Here is a 22,429-nt window from a genome sequence, read left to right on the forward strand (position 1 = left end):
TTTGTTTTTTTTCTGTTTCTGGGTCACCAATTAAACTCGAAAAAACAAAGAAAGCTTCAATGTTTCATATTAATTTTGTGTTTTTTATCTCTACCATTTACAGCAAGCAGGATTTCTTCCAAGGAAAAAAAAAAAGTTTACTAAATCCACTGATCACAGTAAACGGTTAAAACTGAAGAACTCTGTGGACCAAAAAGAAATTTTTTCTGTCAGCCGAAAGGCCCAAAACCTATAAATAGTTAGAAACCTCGAATTCGATAGAAAGAAAGAGAGAGTTGCAATGCCGTTGGGGAAGTATTACTGCGAATACTGTGACAAGGAATTCCAAGACACCCCATCCGCGAGGCGACGCCATCTTCAAGGTCTCCAACACCTCAGAGCCAAAGCTCAATGGTACGACTCCTTCAAAGGTACATAAATACAACCATTATCTTCTGCTTTTGAGCTTTTCTTTAAGTCATTTTCCTTTGCTTTCTCAGCTACCAAGCATCCCTCTATGCATTTCTATGTATAATCACAACTCTGTTTGCCGTTGATTGCAGATCCCAGTCATGCTTATACGGAGAGCTTGACAAAAGGGGTTTGCAACCGCTTTGTCAAAACGGTATTGCTTTCTCCTTATCGCATTTTCATTGATTACCCAAGTGATTTCACTACTTCTACTATAATGGGTTGGATCCAGATTTTGATTTTTTCTTTAATCAACCCAATTAATTTGGTCAGGTGTTGACTCTGTTGAATAATGTGTTGGAGGCAGAGTTTGCTTTGATACTTGGTTTAGAATTGATTTTGGCTTTGGATTTATATGTTTTGGTTTCTTGTTTATTGTCAATTTCTTTTTCTTTGGCATGGATTGTAGGGATTTTGCCCATACGGGGATTCTTGTAGATATCTTCATCCCAAGAACAATCAGCAGAATATGGTTACTCAAGGGGCACCAGGTAAAGATACCTGAAATTGAAAACAATGCCCCTTGTGTTTTTTTTTTTCCTTAATGTGAGGGAGAAGGAATTAAATATGTTTTCAGTATCTAATTAAAGAGTTGGAATGTGTTGACAGGTTTGATTGATAATAATCAGTCTTCAACTTTTCAAGAGAACCAGTTGGTTGGGGGCAGCTCTTTGCCAGGTAACTTGAAATGATATGTTGCTTTAGACTTGAGACGGTAGGTGACCATTGCTGTCTTCGTTTTTGTTTTTAACAGAATTTATTTCTTCATTTTGATTCACAGATGTGGTGGTCAGAGATAGCATGGGAATGTCATGGGGCAATCTACCTCCATCTCTAATGCCTCCTTCAGAGGGTGGATATCCGCTGCTTCCTTTTGTGGACTGGGGATAAGTCCTCTATGTCTTTCGGACGCCATTTATCTAGTGCTTGTGCTACCGATACAGATCCTTATCTAGTTCCTGATTTCTTTCGTTTGATCTAGTTGACATGTAACATGTTACTAGTAAAGTTGTATGATGGGATATGGATTGTCATCAAGGCTTGTAGGCTTGTAGCTTGTGGTTTATAGTATTGACTAAAACATTTCCTTCATATAATTCTTCTACTAAAGAGAATGTGTTGTGTCTTGTGCTATAAAGTTCATTTTTCACTCACATGGATGGCAAGCTGCTTGTTTTGTCTGAATTGTCCGACTGTTTATGCTCTGAACTTTTGGAATGTCAAATAATATTTAGAGAATGCTAAACCCTAAACTCTCTACTTTTCTCACCCTGCTATTTGTTGTGCTTGTAGTGTTTGCCATATTTTTGTTTCAAAATAAACACTATGGTTCCACAAAACACAAACATTTGCACATAGCATCTCGAAAATCAAATTGGTCACGGCCACCATATTATGCACCCAAAAATTTGCCACTACCTTTGACACCGGCCGGCTACCCTAAGAGTCGATCTTATAAAAAATCAAAGTCTCCACAACCACATTTCCCTCGAGATGCAGGTTTACAATGTGTTGTCATTTGGTGCTGTGGGAAATGGTGTGAAAGACGACACTCAAGCTTTCAAGAACACTTAGAACGCTGGTTGCCAAGATCAAATCAGCACTTCATCTGCTGTACAACACATGTATTTCTTGTTCCTTAGAAATTTTCGTTCATGATACAACTCATCATTTTCATAGGGCCTTGTAAGTCCAAGCTTGTGTTTCAACTTCTAGGTAATTAATTATATTAATGTTGGCACATGCATTAAATTAATTATCATGTTACTAGTTATTTAAATGTATAAATATATATGTGTGTGCGTGCTCATAATTTCATATAATTTAGGGTGATTTATTTGCACCCCATTATTTGTTCTTTTCACCATGTACTAATTTAAAACATGAATAACCTATTTTACCCTTGTACATAATTATGGTTAAGGACAACAAAATTTAAAATAAAAATTAAATTTGCTCACTACACCACACATACATTCCTGCAACCCTAGTTAGACTTTTTTCTCAAACCATCATGTTCCTACAACCCTAACAAGGTTTATACGCTTATATTGGTGAAAACATGTCTAGTATTTATTCATGAAGGCTGAGACTGAAGTTAGGGAGGCTTCGAATGAGGTATGAGTTTATTTTTTTTGGTGTTTTTAAAGTTTAGGGTTGCACGGTAGTCTCTGGTTACGTGCACACCAGTACCGAACACGATAGGAAAATTCGGTGGCATACCATTGAAACATTGAACCTATTTTAGTTGTATTTGATCGACCGTTACATTAAGATGTTGTGGAAAGGGCTTTGGTGACGTATGACTGACTTTTGCCTATCATTCAGTGGCAACGAACCAAAATATATATATATATTTTTAGTAAATTATTGTCGACCACAAATTTAATGCAAGCTATTTTGACTTTACTCCTATCGAAGGAACAAAAACAAGGTGACACTGCTACTAAAGGCAATAATGTTGAAACATAATGTGTAATAGACTATAGTGATTTATTCACAACTTATTCGATAATAATCTTGAGTACCCTTTTTTTTTTTTTTGAAATCCTTTTTAGTATCATTAACGTGGCATTAATGTTTCAAAATTTTACTTTAAATAACATGAGTTTAATGTGTAGATATTCAAAGATAGAGATGCATTAATTAGATGGGCTCGTGCACAAGGAAAAATGAATAATATCATAATTGTAATTACAAGGTCTGATTCTGGAGGTGAGGGCAAGAGGAGACCTCGAATAATACTTGTTTGTGAGAGGAGCGGCAAATATAGGTCTTGCAGTCTAGTGAAACAATTGATGTAAGGTCGGATGCAAATAGTGATATGACAAAGTGTTTTAAGGACACTAAATGTGGATGCCCATTCTTGTTAAAAGGTGTCAATATTGGTGATGAGGATGATTGGAAGTTGGAGGTGGTTTGTGGAGTACATAACAATGTTCTTTCAGAATTTCTTTAAGGTCATTTATTCTGTGGGGCAACTTTTTGAAGAGTAGACTACCACTGAAAAACATAAACGAATTAGGTAGTCAACTACTGAAAAATGGAAACAAATTCAGTGGACTACCACTGAAACAATGCAATGATTTCGGTGGTAATCCACCGAAAGTAACATCTATTTTCGTAAGACCAGGTTCTAACTATACATCCATTTTGCGATGGGATGAGATTGCCTGATGGGTTTGAAATGGGATGGGGTTTGCAAAGAAATATGGGTTGCAGTGTAGGGAGTAATTTTAAATTTCACTAAAATTGATTTTTTTTTTGGGAAAAAAGAGGGGGGGAGGGGGGGGAGAGGAATGAAAAGAGCAAATAATGGGGTGCAAATAAAATCACCCTATAATTTAATGGATGAGATTAGATTCATGGAACTCTTATGCCTTTGGATGGACCCAAAGCCAAACAATGGCCCTAAAACACTAACAAGCAAGACTGGCTGCTTTTCAAATGAGTCAATGGAATGCTAAGGAAAAGTCAAATCCCCTCCCTGTAATTTATGGGGTTATATTGAGAAGTGATTATACAGTCGTACTGTAGTACGTGTTATAATATAAGTGAATATCTATTAATAATATTAGCGATAGATACACTGCATTGGGGAGGGGGCACTTAACTTGGGATTCGAACGGGTGACCAAGTAGGGGAAGGGGGAGGGACCTCACTACTGAGGTAAACCCCTCGGTCTATATTCCAAACTTTTTAATAACTAAATATAAATAAATACACAGAATAAATAAACAACGCTGGAAAGGAAAACAATGCATCAAGGGGCACCAAAGCAAAATACTATTTAGAGAAGAACAGCCCATAGAAAAATTAAAAAATAAGAACCATGAATTCATGGTGCATCCCAGAAGGAAGAATTTGAGATGGGGCTAATCATTTGAGTTGCTGTGTATTGTCTGCTACCTTGAGGCTACATGTTGTTCACTCCTAACTTGTGTGCATTTCTACTTCATCAATGTCTTCTATCTCTGCTTTTTGTGAGAGTGGGTGAGTTGTGCTTGTGCAAAACAAAACTCATGCAGAGAATAAGAACCAAAGCATTACTCGTGCACATATTTTTTAAACCATGTTAATTATGGAGATCCATTGCCTTCCCTTATAATCTGGCCAGAATGTGATATTGTTGAAAAAGTAATGCGTATTTGTGTAGATGTAACTACACAATTTTAGAAAACTCAAGAAACTACAAACGAGATAATGTCGGCAACACACACAGAAAAAAAAAAAATTGTAAAGAATATTCTAGATGAAGCCACATACTAGTGGGCCGAGAAAACAACAAGGCGGTAGAACATGATGGCTAAACAATAGGGGAGCTTCTACAATGAGGAGTTAAAGTGAGGAGTTAAAGTGAGGAGACCGATCCGACCGTCAAAACATTTAAAATATTTAAGTCCCATGATTTCTTTACATTTGTTGATGGTGAGATTTGACCTCCTCAAATAACCTCCTCATTTTAAGCTCTCATTATAGCATTTCCGTAAACAATAGCTACAAAAATAATATTGTACAATACATTAAGTTTCTAGTAAGGGCACTTCCAGCAGAAGACCTTTTGCCCGGGTAGGACAGGGCTTAGCCCACAAGACGGCTCCAATGTGCAAAGGCAAGCCTGGGCAAGGCGTGGGGCCCACCAACCTGGGCAAGCCCTCAGGCAGAATCAGCCAGTGTTGCTGCATGGGCAATTGATGTAATGTTGACGTTGGCAATAAATTTAAATAACAAAAAATTGAAAAAAAATAGGGGAAAAAAAACCAAAAAAATCATTTTTTTATTTTTATTTTTTATAAATAACTAACCATATTCTTTACTTCTCACATCAAAACTCTATACAAATTCATCTCCTCATATCTCATATGAATAGTGGTTGCCTTTGAGTTGTCATAACAATAGGTGGAAACACAACAAGTCTTTTGCAAGGGCTGCCACTATTCATGTGAATAGTAACAGCCCTGTCTCCCCTTATCTTTTACCATGACAAATGGGTGGAAGTGCTCTAAAAGTCACCACAAAAGGGACTAGAAAAAGAAGCCAAGTAGGTGGACTTGGTGATGTCGGCAAAGATGCCTATAAATAGGCATGCAGCCTACAATGGGATGTGGAGTCAACAAAAAGAACTCCCAAACGATGTAGGCTCAACTAATACAAGTCCCAATCTATGTGGGAGCAAACAAGCTACCCAAATCTAAGCTAGTAAGCTAGCAACGTAAACTAGCTAGCTAGCTATCTAGCTAATCAAGTAAATTTAAGGTAATGGGAGTTAATCACTACAACACCCAATCCACGAGGGAGCTACATGTAAGCTACCCAACCTATGGAAGAAGCTTGAAGACAAGAGCTCAAGCTAGAGCCAAATAGCCCAAACTAATCTAAATTAAGTGAGGTGGCCAATAAGCTAAGGAGGCCAATTAGCCTACACCAAGCTACGTACTATTCTCTTCCAATGTAATAAAATCACTTTGTTCAACTATTGTCCTATTGTCCTAAACCCCTTCACCCAATAATCTAACAAGTGGTATCAGAGTGTAACTAAAACCCTTCACACATAAACCAACAATGATATCACAAACACTCATAACAGCACCACCTAAATTCCAACAGATATCTTCCTTAGAATTCAAATTTCATCATCCAAACGCCAAATGAATGTGTCAGTTGCTCTCCCATTCCACGTATATGAAATTTAATTTAGATATTGTTTGCTAAAGATTCATTCACCATTCAATATTGCGAGAAGGGATTATACTAGTTTCATACACCAAAATAGGTATATAACATTTTGTTTCCTTGGTACAGCCAAGTTGAAACCAAGAAAGAAAAAATTCTAGGGAATTAAGAAGAGAAGAGCTTTGTCTTCATGTAGCACCTAATCTTGTTTTTGAAGAACACGAGAAGAAATTAATGTTACACTCGGAAGTTGGAACTTGAAGGTTGAATTTGGGATGGGAGTGAGATGTGGCCGGCCCACAATATATGGACGCGCCAATGCAAGTGCAAATAATGAATTATGAAAGTTAACCTAGGATTTGCTTGGTAATGCTTATACCAAACAATACAAGAAAGGCACAGTTGAGGTGAGAATGAAACTAATGCCTAATTCTGTGCCAAGAGAGAAGCCATAACTTAAGAAAGTGAAGCAGAAAATGGATAGATATAGGCCATGAATCTTGGGACTGAATCACTAAATGGACGCTGTTTGACAAATGACTTTTAAAATCCAAATGAAAAATAATTTTAAACAAAGCAGAAAAATAAAATAATTCAGGTCTTATAAATAGATACACGTATAATAACATGAGTAATCCCATATGGTGGTGCGACGGTCATACCAAAAAGTTTCTTGTTATGATATGAAACAAGTGTAGTAGTTGATTCTCACTTGAGCCATCTTTACTTTCATTTGCCGAGAGCCTCTACAGAGATTCTACAGTCTTTTTGTTTCAGGGTTATGTTTTGTCTTCTCTGTTTTGCTTCTGTTTGACTTTGAGTTAACTTTCGTTGAATTGCATCTGACAAATTAATTTGTTCTAATATAAGACTCCAATGAATTCAATCATCTTTTAGTCAAATGCAGCACGTTCTATTGTCAAATGACAGAGACCAAAAACTGCCATGATCAGAATCCAATTTCTGTTTATATTATTTCAATGTCAAAGGCAGGAACTTGGCTTCTACAAAGTGAAGGGAGCTACACTTTCGTTCTATAAATGAGCAATCTCATACCTTCAAATATTTCATGCACCAATAAAGCTTAATCAAGTTAAATCTATAAGCTAATTATATTTAAGCACGATGAAATTCTCTCATACGAGGTCGTCCTCATGAACGAGCAAGAGATCATTCCCAAACCAGCCAAATCGGCATAATAACAAGGATACCGGAAAAATTTACTAGTATCACCAACAAACAATCACGACACCGAACATTGTATCAGTTTAAGGAAAATGATCTAACGCCTTATTCGGGAGGGCAAACTAGATCAATATATCATTGGGCCCAACAAATGATCGAACGCCCAAGTGCCCAATCGATAAATCAATATGATTAATACAATTAGCAGTGGCCTATCTCTAACGGAGACATCCAACTGATCTATGAAAAACTACGTCCATGCTGCCCAATATTTGCAAGTGTTCGGCATTAAAAATGAATGAGATCGCAAGGTGCCGAGGATGCGATGGGAATCCATCACCTTATCTTGCTTGGAATTTTTAACGCAATCGGTGAATGTTATCTCGCCTGGAATACTGTTTTGCGTTAATTAATTAATTGAATTATTTTAAAATTCAAATATCATATAATGTTTTGGTCTGATTGAGTTTGTCATCAAATTCACAAAGAACATTCAAATCATCATTCTTGTATAGCTTCAGAGATAAATACACAAATTTTAACAGAATCAAAGCCTTAGTGCTAGGACTTTGATTTAGACAGTTGTATCATGGTGAAGCAAACGATTGCAGAACTACAAGCACTGAGTAGAAGAAGAAAAAATTAAACTCTAAGATTGATTTACTGTGAAATTTCTCTATTCAATATCCTGTTTTGGACATGTTGAAACTAGCCAATTAATATCAATAAAGTATAAACTAATGCAACTAAGAGGGTACTTTTTAAATTTTTTTTAATAAAATATAAAATACAATTACTAATTAAAGAATTAAATCAGTGACATATTTAAATATTCATTGAAGAAATAATAATTAATACATAATTACTAATTAAAGTAATTCAAAAAGGCTTACTTAATCACATATATTAAATTAAAGAATTAAAGTAAAGAAACTAATTTTATATTTTTTTAATTTAAAAAAAAAACTCTCTCGAAGAAATTTCGTCGACATTTGCCTTATTCGACATTTCCCACGAAATTTTGTCAAGCATAGGTAACTTTCGTCGGAGAAGTCAAATCCGACAAATACTTGCCGGCATATATCTGTCGTGAAACTTCGTCGAGAGAGGTGTTTTCTTCTTTTCTATTTACAAGGTATAGCGAGACTTTTAAAAATTCTCTTTTGGGGTAAGAAAACTAGAAAGATAAATTTTAGGGGGAAACAATTTTGAACTAGTACAGCTATACCATTAAAATATTATATTTATATACTATATTACGTGTTTTCAATTTTTTTGACGGCTATAATTTTGAAAGATAGATTGTGTTGACACGTGGTGCATAATCGCGAGGTTTTTTATATAAAAATAGTATAGCCGCTATACACAGTCTTTTTAATTTTTTAAAAACGTATAGCCATGCTGCTATACTATTTTACACTTGGGCGCCACCTGTGTCTGCTCTGCTATAAAATAATATAGCCGGGCGGCTTTACTTTTTTTTAAATTTTTAATTGTCTTTAATGAATAGTATAGACGACCGGCTATAAGCTTTTACATATATATACATATATATTTTTTAATAATGCATTTGTGTTCTATACACGTTTCATGTTTTTTAAGAAGCAAATGTACATATTTGTATTGTACATATACGTACATATTTCTAACGTTTAATACACGTATTTTTTACAAAATTTTCTATAAGGCACAAAAAATTCACATATATATATTGAATAAGAATAACATATGTTATAAAAAAATATATTGAAATATTATATAGTGAAAGATTAATATCTACTTTGGATATAAAGTACAAACTAATGCAACTAGGAGGGTCCTTTTTTCATTTCTTTTTTTCTTTCCATAGTACAGCCGTTCGGCTATACCGTTGGAATATAATTTATTTAAATAGTATAGCCGCGCGGCTATACTGACATATGGCGCCTGATCACTAGTACAGCCGCACGGCTATACTTCCTGAAAAAATAGATTTGTGTTGACATGTGCCGGCTATACTTACACATGGCGCCTAATCACTAGAGGGTCTTCTTTTAAAATAAAAAAAAACTAGTACAGCCGCACGGCTATACTCTCTGGTTTCAATTTCTTTTAAAAAATAGATTTGCGTTGACATGTGGCGCCTAATAGCTGGGGTCCCCTTTTTTTAATATTTAAAAATAGGATAGCCGGACGGCCATACTCATTTGATGTTTACGTTCCTGTGATTGATAGAGACTGGAAACTGTTAAATCCGAGGTACACTGCAGTTTATTGTAATTACCTGTTTAATTATACAATTTAAGTAATTACACATTTGACGCCAAACAGACAGAACCTGGCTTCTACCTATTGAAAAGGTTACTCAAGAACAGTAAAAAATTGAAGGAGCTTTTCCTATGAATAGGCAAATCTTATGTTTTGCTTCTATTCAAAATCAAGCTTAAGCTAAAAGGTATGAAATTCTCTCAGATCTTTGTTCCCCTCTTCATTGTCTTGTCAGTTCTTATAATTCTTGCCATTCAAAATACAGTTCATGCAGCTAATGTACACTTTCACAAGCTACCTAGAAAATCAGAATTACCCCCACATTCATCAAAATCACCCCCATCACATTCATCAAAGTCAGAATCACATAAACCAAAATCAAAATCAGCATCACATAATTCATCAAAATCAGCACCACATTCACTTCCACCTGGTGTGGTTGCTCATGATGCCAAGGTCTTCAGCGTATGGGGCGTTTGGTGCCGCAGGGGACGGTGTCACTGATGACACACAAACATTCAGTAAGGCTTGGGATGCCGCTTGCCAGGCGAAAGATCCTCTGTAGTTTTTCTTGTTCCTGATAAATATTCCTTCCTTACACAAAGTATCCTATTCAAAGGGCCTAGTAAATCTTACCTACTGTTCCAGGTAATTATGTGACATTATGTATGTTACTAATTAAAAAGAAGAAATTTTTTTGTTTTGCATAGATATATAAAACTGATGGAATTCTTGTCTGAAATGTGAAGCTTGATGGGAGAATTGTGGCTCCTAATGGAGCCAATAAATGGTCATCAAGAAATAGTAAATCAGATTGGCTGGACTTCTATGGAATCCATGACATGACAATGCAAGGAGGTGGGCTTATAGATGGAAGAGGAGAAAAGTGGTGGAATCTCCCCTGTACTTCAGTAAGCTAGCTTTTTCTTTACTAATGTTAATTAATTAATGCTTAATTGAGATTTTTATAAGACTGTTGCTGACATCTTTTTCCTGTATCAATTAATAAAACGGCAGAAAGGAAGTGACTGTGATCATACACCCAACGTAAGGCATACTCACAACTAGAAATTCGATTTTTGAAGAAAATGAAAAGTGATTGCATGCGTGCATTTGAATGAAGAAACTGTTGTAATGTTCTGTTTTGTACCTTTTCATAGTGCAGGCCCTAAGATTTTTGAAAAGCTCTAACTTGGAAGTACAAGGAATCAATGTTCAGAGCGACCCCAAGTTCCATGTCTACTTTGATGATTGTCAAAATGTCCGATTAGAGTTCATCAACATAAACTCACCGGCTGATAGCCCGAACACCGATGGAATTCACAAGAGGCTTCCAACAATGTGGAAATACACCATTCAATAATTTCAGCTGGCAACTAATTCTACAAGATCTTATTAATTCTTCATTAATTAAGTACCATTAAGCAAAGCTGATTAGTTCTCAACAAATGAACTTCTATGCAGGTGATGATTGCATATCATTAGGTGATGGTAGGCATGATGTGGACATAATGAATGTAACTTGTGGTCCAAGTCATGGAATAAGGTACCTCTTAATTTAATTAGGCTTCTATTCTAGTAATTAAAAGATTAATTAAGATTTTAGACTAAACCCTAAACCCTAATTCTCTTCTTGGTTTGCAGCATTGGTAGTTTGGGAAGAAACAAATCTGAAGCCTGTGTGAAGAACATCACAGTGATCAAGCAATCTGATAATGGCCTTAGGATCAAAACATGGCAAGGTGGATCAGGAGCTGTGTCCAAAATAAACTTCAACAACATAGAAATGGACAAAGTAAAAAACTATCATCAACCAATACTAGCCTCAAAGACCACTGCCCCAGTCAAACTGCTGCCCTCATGATTTATGATGTTTCATACACAAACATACACGGCAAATACAATGTGAAAACCCCACTTGTGCATCTTGCTTGCAGTGACTCAGTTCCATGTACAAACATCACACTTTCTCAGGTTCAACTGCACCCAGCAGTTGCTCAGGGAGATGGTGAGTTGAATTTGGACCCCCCATTTTGCTGGAAGGCTTACAGGATCATCGAAACACATGTCACGCGGCCACTGAGGTCCTGTTTGATGGGTGAACTTCCTAAAAATAAATTTGTTCTTCAACAGGATTCTAATACGCGGTGTTGACGATGCTGTCACGGTTAATTTGGTCATAGGTCTAGACGAAATCTGATCCTGCAATGTGCTAAAGTGTTCATTGCAATTTGCAAGGGAGTTGTACTTAGGAAAATGAATGTTATAGAACAAACCTTTTCCTTTTTTGATTATTTGGAAAACAAAAACTTCTCCAAACTGAAGTTATCCAAATTATGGGCGGCATCAGTTGAAAATCTGAACAACCCCCTTCTCACTTTCATGAATATATGGTTAATTGGATTTATCAAAATTTTACTTTTCACTTTTTACCTAGATAGCAACAAGATAAAAACTGTAGAGCAGTTGACTGGAAAACTGATGGTAAATAACTAATAAGGCCCTTTGGAATTTAAAAAAAAAAAAATTATTGTTCAATTCGTCCAATCAATTTTCTGTCTCCATTGGCCATGCTTAGGCTGGTCAACTTTCTTAGAATAATAGACGGGCTGATTTACATGATTTATAAATCATGTGGGCCTTGGGTGGGTTGCCATAGCCTGCTAGCACTGCAAGCAAATCAAAATTCTTGGCGTTTCTGCAAAGCTCAGGACCTTTTCCTTTACTTATTTCATTGCTGCTTTTTTATAATTAAAGATGTGCCTCATTCACCTCAACATTTTGAGGACTGAAATTGTCTAAACCAAGTGACCCTAATTCAGACATTCAAGAGAGAATGTCGACATAAAGAAGTGTCTGCTTCAAGAAGATAAAAGGACCTCACCAGCAGCCAGAAGCTATTATTGGTTTGGTGGGTCAGTGGATTGAGTTTCTTCAAAGCATGAAGTTTGCTTTTTGCTGACCTCATAATAATCCCAAAAGAAATATGATTTCATTTCTGTCTTCTTCAAGACTTTCAATCCCATCATCTATAATGCTTGGCTGCAAGCTATACGTATGTAGGGAATAACAAAACCTTCCAAAAATGGCTAATATCATTGCTTTTCTTTTTTCAGGCCTTTGCATCATGCTATACAACTTTTTTATTTTATTTTATTTTTCACAAGCAATATTATGGAGGGAGAATTAAACCTAGGATCTCGGGTGTGGGAGCAAATTTCGTCCCACTAGAATATTCGTCTAAGATTCCTTGTCTTCTCCACTTCTCTTTCTCCCTGTAAAACAAATCGGGATAAAAGGATCACACACGGGGGGTGTTGGCCAAAGGCCCTTCGATGCCTAAGTTAGGTAGGGTATTTCAAGGAAAACCGGGTGGCCGGAGCCATGTGTGGTGGCCGGAGCCTTGTGTAAGAGAGAGAAAGAAAGTGGTGGCTAGGGTTTGTGAGAAATAATTTCTGCAGAGTTTCAATAGGAATTTAGACTTACCTTCACCCTTGTGTGTGACCATCTTTTTATAGTGGTCTCGGAGGCTAGGGTTTCAGATGAATAATTCCGTAGTTGGTAAGGAATTATTCCTCCCCGACTTGGCATTGATTTGATTAATTAGGGATTTGATTTATTAGGGTAAGTCAAATCCCTAATTGTGGTAGGAATCAAATCAAATCTCAATTTAATTAGGTAATTATCAATTTAATTGGGTAACCCCCAATTAAATTGAGTAACTCTAACCCCCAATTAAATTGAGTAACTCCCAATTAGGTTGAGTAATTCCCAATTAGGTCAAATAATCCCCAAATGGAAGGAATTATTTGACCTAGGGTTTTGATTTAATTGGTTCCCACAGGGTGCATAGGCTATGGGTTATTACAAACAAAACCAAATGGGAGTTTTTGATACAAGCAATATTGGGGAGGAGGAAATCAAACCTAGGACCTCGGGTGAAGGACACAACTCCCTTGTCATGACTCATGCTATACAACTTCTAGTTTCACAACGAACTGCCATTTTTCTGATGAAATGGTGAATATAATCATGGAAAAACCAAAATGGGATTCATTTAAAGATCCCAAAGCAACAACTTTTCCTGTCCAAAATGGGTGCACATAATCATTTCAAATGCTATACCACTCAAAAATCTCTTTAATCCACCCAACCTTTTCTTTTCTTCTCTTGGCCGGCTATAGCTCCTCGCATGCAGACCCTTCTTCACATTGTGCCCAAAAAGCCAAAACAAGCTCTCTCTAAATCGAACTGGTCGGTCTCACAGCATGCATTATTGAATGGTGTTAGGCGTGGACTGACCTTCAAAAGTAGCTTCCCATTTCTGAAAAACGTACTTATTTCTAAGTATGAAAATGACGTACTTACACTCACTCTGCTGCAGCAATAGCCTCTTATCCCAAAGATTGTAGACTTGTAGCGTTATCTCTTGCAAGTTGTTTGGTGCTCAAAGTGGTCACATACTGTATAAAGCTTAACTCTTATGGTACATTCAACTTCCTAAGATCGTGGGTGCCTAGCTCTACAGTTCTATTTTTACCCTACAATGCCTGGCTGATGACACTGACAATTTGCCTGTCAAAATCCTTGTTGCCAGTTGCACTCTTTGAAATCCAACAGCATGAATTTGGCTATAAACTCTAGGACAATAGAAGCACTTTATTTCTATAAGTAGCTAAAAGTTCTTTCATTCCATTTGCTCCACATGCAACTAAGTGAAAGCAAATGCTGAACATGATATTTGCTCGGGTACTTGTTATTCAAATTTTTTTCTCCTCTTTTTGTTTCTTCTTTCCCCCGATACACAGCAGCCTTCAAAGTACTGACACTAAACATGATAAGGGTTTGAATCTGATGTCTCGAATTTCAATGCCGCCTTCTCCGGCACCAAAGGCTGTTAGCCCAAGCTACAATCCTACCACTATTTTCAATGTAAGATCTTATGGTGCCATTGGGGATGGTGTTACTGATGACACACAAGCATTCAAGCTGGCTTGGGACACGGCTTGTCAAACTGAAGATTCAGAAGTTCTTGTTCCTAAAGGTCATTCCTTTATGATACAGTCTACAATATTCACAGGGCCATGTAAACCTTGCCTCAAAATGCAGGTAATTAATCTAGGTCTCCTCTTAAAGGCTGGAACTTTATTTAAATTTGTTGGAATTTTAGGAGGTGTGTGATGAGTGTTTATGATACCATTGTTGGTTTATGTGTGAAGGGGTTTAAAACAATAGGACAATAGTTGAACGAAGTGATTTTATTACATTGGAGGAGAATAGTACATAACTTTGTGTAGGCTAATTGGCTTCCTTCTTAGCTTATTGGCTTATTAGCCACCGCACTTGATTTAGATTAGTTTGGGCTATTTGGCCCTAGCTTGAGCTCGTCTTCAAGCTTCTTCCATAGGTTGGGTAGCTCACATGTGGCTCCCTCGTGGATTGGGAGTTGTACCCACCACCTTTAGTTGATTAGCTAGATATCTAGCGTTGTTGCTTAGTTTCCCAGCTTTTCTAGCTTAGGATTTTAGGTAGCTCTGGGCTCCCTTATAGTTTGGGAGTTCTTTTTGTTAGACTCTCTTGGCTCCCTTATAGTTTGGGAGTTCTTTTTGTTAGACTCCACCTTGTTTTATTGCATTGCATGCCTATTTATAGGCATTCTTTGCCGACATCACCAAGTCCACCAACTTGGCTTCTTTTCCTCCGGCCACAAGTGTGTGGCTTATACTAGAAACTTCTATATTGTACAATATTTATTTTTGTGGCTATTGTTTAGCCATCATGCTCCACCTCCATAGTCTAGCAACATGAGTATTCTTGAGTTTTCCAGAATTGTGTAGTTACATCTACACAAATATGCATTGCTTTTTCAACAAAATTCTTTGAGAGACAGAGATAAATTTGGCAACTTTTTTGTCTTACCGAAATCTAACGTGTTCTTTGGCTGGTTGATGGGGAAGATTGATGGGACACTAATGCCACCAGATGGACCTGATTCATGGCCAAGAAATAACAGCAAGAGACAATGGCTTGTTTTCTACAGAATCAATGAAATGTCAATGCAAGGAACTGGTGTAATAGATGGGAGAGGAGAGAAATGGTGGAACCTTCCTTGCAAGCCGCACAAAGTAAGCATCTTTATTATTCTTTCACAGCACCATTGGTTTTATTTTATTACTCTTAGGCCAATTTCTCACAATGTTTTTTTATATATATGCAATGGAACAGGGTTTTACTGGAACAACACAGCCTGGTCCTTGTGATAGCCCAGTTGTAAGTCACAGTAAAAAAAAATCAGAACTTGTGAAGTAAGCATTGGTCAACTTTGGTGGAAATATTGTTTACATATGAACTTTATGTTGCAGGCCATAAGATTTTTCATGAGCTCTAATCTGAGTGTGATAGGACTCAAAGTTAAGAACAGCCCCCAGTTTCATTTCCGGTTTCGATAACTGTCAAAACGTCTACATAGAATCACTTAACATAAAAGCACCTGCTCTAAGTCCCAATACAGATGGAATTCACATAGAGAACACAAACAATGTGAAACTATATAATTCAGTCATCTCCAATGGTAATTACACAACAGAAGCTTCCAATTTGTTGTCCATCATGCAATCTCTCAAAAGCTTACCTTGCTCTTTGGTTATTGATACTTCATGTAGGTGATGACTGCGTATCAATTGGAGCAGGTTGTTATAATGTGGAGATTAGGAATATTACTTGTGGTCCAAGTCATGGAATAAGGTACATCCACTGCTTCAAAGCACATATGGATGGTTTCTAAAGTTCCATTATTCTCAAAGATTCACTCAACCCAAATCCTCTTTCTTCCCATGTAGCATTGGAAGTCTTGGAATTCGCAATTCTCGAGCATGTGTTTCAAACATTACAGTTAAGGACTCAATCATCAAGCACTCTGACAATGGGGTTCGAATCAAAACTTGGCAAGGTGGATCAGGGTCTGTGTCAAGAGTAACATTCCAAAACATTCATATGGACACCGTTCGAAACCCGATTTTGTTAGATCAGTACTATTGCCTCACCAAGAAATGCCCTAACCAAACCTCTGCAGTTCACATATCAGATGTTTTGTACTCAAGGATAAAAGGTACATATGATGTGAGAAGCCCACCTATGCATTTTGCTTGCAGCGACTCCATGCCATGCACAAATCTCACTCTCTCTGAAGTGGAACTGCTTCCTGCCCAAGGAAAATTTGTGTCAAATCCAATTTGCTGGAGTGCATATGGAACAGTGCAGACCCTTACAATTCCACCAGTTTTCTGCTTGTTGGGGGGCACTCCAGAAATGTTGCCACAGAATGGTAATGAAAGGTGTTAACCAATCAAAAGTAACTGAGATACATATAAAAGAAATATAGCTATTCTAAACGAAATGACAAGTAATTAAGAAGTCCAAGAGTCTCTTATATATAGTATATTGTGTAGTAGAATGCTTTATTTTTATGTTTTGTTCTTAATATCCAAGAGCTTATAGATAAGCTAGAAATTGGGTTTGTACTTAAATCTAGTGCTTTTTCAATCTCGTTTAAATCCAAGTTGTGTTCAGTAATCAAATTAGTAAACATCAAAATTATTTTCACATAATGTGGAGTTTACTTCTAACACAGCTGGCCTTTCATTACGGCTTCTTAACTGAGCAATTGTTGTTGGTTTTAATATAGTTGGGTTGCATTGGTGCAATCAAGTTTGTTGTGGCTTTTACATGAGTTATCAAATTGCTCATAGTATTTTAGGGGAAGTAAAACAAACGTCTACCCCAAAACACAGAGAAAAATACATTTCTCAGTGAAAATGTGACAGCAAACCTCTTGCAACGGTGTTTTGATTTCTTGCGACGGTTTTCGTGGGTTTTAGTAGCGAAAGAAACCGTCGCTAAGCGCTGCAAAAGAGTGTATTATCCGCAGTTTGAAAGACTGCCGACTTTTAACATATTATCAAAGTCTCATCCAAATTATCACTATTATTACTCAGGGCCCGGCCATTGCAAAGGTAAACTTCCCAGGTGATGTCATTGTTCAATATTCCTTCATTGAAGTGGATCATACCGTGTAATCTCCCTCTGAACATCCCCTCAATAGAACAATTAATAGGGAAATTTGGATTTTGTAATTTGCTTCCCATGCTTGGTCAAATCCTTCAAGCCTTCACAGAGCATACCCTGCATAATGCAGACGAGATTATAATTCGGAAACAAAACTATTATACTAGAAATAACAACCAGAGCTTATTAAGGAAAGAGCAACAGAATCATGACAACCAAATAATTTAGAGGCCAAAAGTGTAACTCTCGACGATTCATCATTCATCAAAAGACAATGTGTCTGAATTTTCCCTTGTTAAGAATCACAATCCTATATGAATAAATTTTGGATATTAGAGTTGCAATCCTATTTTGCCAATGTTACGAAGCAAAACAATTGATGTGAATGCCAAAAGAAAACGGTGAGTCATGCAAAACTATCACTAATAAACATAGCAGTAGACCAGAAAAAGGTACATCCACAATTACAAAAGAACTTTATGGTCATAATTCACATGTCTGCATATGCCTGCCTGGGGTTGGGTAGGCAACAGCCTCCACTAGTTTATAGTGAACCATTGGACTTATGGTGAAACTGGGTTGAAAAGACTTCAGCAAGAAAATAAAATGACAAAACCAAAAGTTGAAAGTTTACTTTCTTACATAGAATTTTATAAATTTCGAGGCCGTCCATCTGGTTACATACCCAAAAAATTGAGCTTTACTCATTACTAGTGATGAATGTTACTCATTAAAAAATTCTTAAGTCATTTGTTGAAATTTTGACAAGTTACATGAAGAGGGACGGACTTTCAAAAACTTTTTAAGTCATTTCTTAAATTTTTGAGAAATGAAACAAAGAGAAAGACATACTTAAACAATATATACTATCGGAATATGCAAGTTTTTTCTCCGCTTAGTGATGTTTTTAGATTGGTCCATCTAATGGGGGACCATAGAGCACCATTATAACATCTAGCATAATAGGTCATACAGGACCACATCACATATATCTCTCGATAGAGAAAGCATTGACTTTTGGCAATTCTTGATGCAACCTCAGAGTGCCAAGTAATTGCCATACCCATTACTATGAAAATAGTAGCGGTTTGTTAGTCATTCATTGTGCATCATACCTTATCTCCACAGAGGAAAGTTTTTCTCCCACTCTTCTTATGAACTCAAGCAATTGTTCTGCTCTCTTTTGACTTTATTGCTCTGTTTTGGATCCTCCCCTGTTTTTTGTATATGGCAAATCTACTCATTTGATTTCAGTTTCTTCACCTCATGTACTTTTTTTTTCTTCTTTTAATCCAATAATATCACACTGAAAGAGATGCACATAACATAAGTATTAGCAAGCTCCATGAGCAAAGTGGCATGTCATTCACAAACTGGATTGAAAAATTTCGGCAAGTTACCGGAACCTGCTGGAAAACACTTATGGAAAAATACATCATAATTAAGAATGTTCTTTCAATACAGTTTCGCTTTGATTACACTTCCTGATTATTCAAGCATTTCCATTTATGAAGCGTTGATCCACATTAATAAACGTGGCAACTTCATACTAGCTTTTCGATCAAGCTCTTTGGCATACAGATGTGGTTGGATGATGATGGACTGCTAATTTAATGAAGTGAGCACCTCTAACAAGGAAGCAGCAAATTGCATTTGTGTGTCCTCATCTATGGTCAAGAACAAAGGCACATGAACAAAGAGCGATTTGATCCCGTTTTGCTCTGCAAACCGAAGGGAATGGTAGTAGACATAGTTGCATACAAAGCGGCCTGCATCATCTGAGGTCATCACCTCGAAACCCTTCTTTGCCAAGGCCTTTGTTATGTCCTCAACAGGAAGAGAAGTCTGCACATAATCAGAAGAAGAAATCGTTTCAAGATTGAGGAAAATGAGGAACCATTGTAGTCACATACTCAAATACAAAATAAGACCTCTGAATCAACCGTTATGTAACCATCATGGAGAAAGAAATTTAAGGTATAAAGTCAACCTATTTTTCAAGACAACTTCAGTCCTTCAAGCAGGTATTCTTCAAGTAATCATAAAAAAAATTATAATGATTTATGAGGTGCAAGAGAAAATACTTGAAATCTTTAGGAAGCATATGATGAAAAAATCATGGCCACCCAGCCTACCTCTCGTATATGTGAAATTCCTCCATCTGAAGGAATAATGGGGACTTTCTGCAGAACATATGATAAAAGTTAACAAAATCTGAAGAACTTCGAAGCTGATGTCAAATAAAATCCCAATTCACCAGAGACAACCCCTACGAGTTCTATCTAACCTGAGGCTTCCATCCCATCTCATCAGGGCAACGAAAAGTAGCTTCATTGACAGCTTGATGCTCAATAGCAAACCTTGTTGCACCACTATTAACACCAAAGTGTACCTACATAATTACGGTTAAAATTAAGAAAGGGTAAGACACATGACACATGAATACACCTGCGCAAGTACTATTATCGTAGCGATGAAATGCTCTTGAACAGATGTGATGGAAAGTTCTGTTTTTTATTAAAGTTCTAGTAAAATATTTAATATATGTGCACAAGCTTTTTCTCTATAGATGATGTTGATAATGACTATTTTCTAAAGTTTTATAGTGATAAAATTTCTTTCACATAATAGAAAAACCAGATGGAAAAGAACCAATCATGAAATCAAATTCCTATAAATTCTTTGAGCTGTATCCAGTTCCTATATGAACAAATCAAAAGAACATTGCTTAAAGGAGAAATGAGAAATGAATTTGAGTCCCAAGTTTTGAACCCAAACCATGCTGATATTCTTAGTTATGTAGGGGTCTTTAAAGTCTACTAGCTAGTTATATGTGCTTAGCAGACTAGCTTCTAAGGACAGAAAGAAAGGAACTTGAAATAAAGTGTGATCCAGCTTAGAAAATGAGAAGCGATGGACCAGACATGAGAACAACTCACCCAAATAATTCTACTGGAATTTGAAGAATCCTGCTCGCTGATAGCAGATCGCAATGTCTGGTATAGGGGAACAACTGCTCCTTGTCCTGCAGTCTCAAGAATGCTGCAACTTCCAAGAACCAGACCCTTTGGTGAACCCTTCTTCTTCACATACTCTTTGAGATTACTGACAATAGTCTCAGTTGGATTCTCTGAAACTCCATGGAATTTCTTAAAACCGGTCACATGAATTGTTACTGTTGAAGGCCCTTCAGACCCCATTTATGAGCTATTAATATCTAATTGAGGAATGTGTTATAGCATCAAATCGGAAGTAATATCTAAGTACCTGCATCAAACAACCAGAAATGAGTGAAAAAAATGCAGAGGCATAAACACAAGTACATAGAGAGTAAAGAAGTCTAGGTCTACAATCAGCAACCTGTCTAGGTTTAGCTCCTGCTGAGTTTACACCACTGAAAGTTTTTATCTATGAAACACATTGGTTACTTTAAAATCCGAAAGCTGATTCTTAACAGATTCATTATATCAATGCTCTTCCTTGAAATCATGCTCGTAGCATAGTAGTAGTTAATACCATAATATAATAGCTAAACAATTATATGAATGGATACTGTTGAAACACTTAAACTATAAACAATTAGCAACTGTCTGTCTAGCAATTACAATTTTAATACTTGATGAGCCGATCAAGTTCAGTCAGACCAATCAAAGGACTGAAGCCCATTTGTTTTCATTTCTTTTAGATAAGCATCTTTATGGATGAGACTGCATACACCAATTTTTTATTCGAAAAACCACATCAAATGCAAAATTGAGAAATCCCCATGGCAGAAACTCAGAGTCAGCAGTCACCACCAAGAAGAGAAAATGGCTCTGTATGAAGGCAGAAACTAAACTAACTGACAAACAATAATTTTTTTAATTGGATATAAATTGAAAACTCAGTATCCTGCAGTGCATGAAGATCAAATAAAAGTGGATATCAGATTGTATTAGACCCTCCAAAATTTAGCTCCCAAGACAAACCACACAGATGAAACACTGGATTTAAACAAAGCCATCCGAACCCAAAAAAGTAAAACCAAAACGCGAATTGGAATCAGACTGATGAGGCATCCAGATGATGATATAAGTCAAAGACCCAGAAATCTACCTTGAAAAACAAAGCCTTTGAATTAAAACATGCAAGATTCTGAAAATTATATCGAAAGAAAAAAGAAGAGCTTTTCTTGCCTGAAATCTTCACAAGCCTCAACCACCGGTCTTATCTGCTCAAGATGATTTATTTACAACTGGTAAAGATTCCAAGTGGATTGATTATAAGAGAGAGAGAGATAAAGAGAAAGAGAGAGAAGGGGAGGAGGTTATGCAAGGAACGTGTTAGTGGAGGGTCACTATCAAACAACCAAAAACAGAGTATATATATTCATGATTTATGGATGATTTATAATTGTTAATTGATATATAATATTGGGGATGAGGAACTTTGGATGGATAGCACGCACCACATATTTGCATACATTCTTTATTGGAGTTGGCAACTGTGCATTTAATTTAGGTGAGGAACTTTCTTTTTCTTTTCTTTGTTTCTCTCTGTTTATTATCCAATGATTTGTCGTCTATTGTTTGTGCTTGAGTTTTGGTCCTACCAAAGATAATTTAGCTACTAAACCCAAAGATTCCTTCTTTTCCATTGAGTTTTGCTATGATCACATGTGGGTTTGTCACAGATTATACCAAACTACTTTAATTATTGTACTAAGCACTTCCCTTTTTGAAAAGAAAAAAAATTGTTTTAACGCAATAAATGCATCATAGTATTTGTAGCTCAACCACCCATAAAAAAAAACTTATATAAATGAATATCT

General features: G+C 36.5%; 2 protein-coding genes and 2 pseudogenes across 4 annotated transcripts; 3 read left to right on the top strand and 1 right to left on the bottom strand.

Annotated features, from left to right (window-relative positions):
- The first annotated feature begins 177 nt into the window (after positions 1-177).
- On the top strand, positions 178-1,604 carry LOC103344486 (C2H2 and C2HC zinc fingers superfamily protein). The gene is made up of 5 exons (XM_008248065.3): positions 178-410; positions 543-604; positions 860-941; positions 1,060-1,128; positions 1,232-1,604. Exons 1-5 carry the CDS (start codon positions 281-283, stop codon positions 1,339-1,341), a joined length of 453 nt encoding a protein of 150 aa, XP_008246287.2. The 5' UTR covers positions 178-280; the 3' UTR covers positions 1,342-1,604.
- Positions 1,605-9,744: 8,140 nt separating this feature from the next.
- LOC103344570 (polygalacturonase At1g48100-like) lies at positions 9,745-11,755 on the top strand (annotated as a pseudogene).
- Positions 11,756-14,251: 2,496 nt separating this feature from the next.
- Positions 14,252-17,162, top strand: LOC103344569 (polygalacturonase At1g48100-like; annotated as a pseudogene). Its single transcript, XR_016123242.1, has 6 exons — positions 14,252-14,664; positions 15,513-15,680; positions 15,781-15,825; positions 15,918-16,126; positions 16,218-16,299; positions 16,395-17,162. The product of XR_016123242.1 is annotated as a polygalacturonase At1g48100-like (transcript).
- A 1,803-nt stretch (positions 17,163-18,965) lies between these two features.
- Positions 18,966-21,955, bottom strand: LOC103344485 (Peptidase C15, pyroglutamyl peptidase I-like protein). 2 transcript variants are annotated; one of them, XM_008248063.2, is made up of 5 exons: positions 21,795-21,955; positions 20,559-20,886; positions 19,907-20,011; positions 19,755-19,802; positions 18,966-19,464 (listed from the first exon to the last, which is right to left on the bottom strand). In XM_008248063.2, the coding sequence occupies exons 2-5, from the start codon at positions 20,817-20,819 to the stop codon at positions 19,225-19,227; spliced, it is 654 nt and encodes a 217-aa protein (XP_008246285.1). In that variant the 5' UTR covers positions 20,820-20,886; positions 21,795-21,955; the 3' UTR covers positions 18,966-19,224. The 2 variants fall into 2 exon arrangements, with proteins under 2 accessions (XP_008246285.1, XP_008246286.1); XM_008248064.2 differs by having other exon boundaries at positions 21,715-21,947.
- Between the last annotated feature and the right edge of the window lie 474 nt (positions 21,956-22,429).

The sequence above is a fragment of the Prunus mume genome, linkage group LG1 (genome assembly GCF_029339155.1).
Source record: "Prunus mume cultivar Tortuosa linkage group LG1, ASM2933915v1, whole genome shotgun sequence".
NCBI lineage: Eukaryota > Viridiplantae > Streptophyta > Magnoliopsida > Rosales > Rosaceae > Prunus > Prunus mume.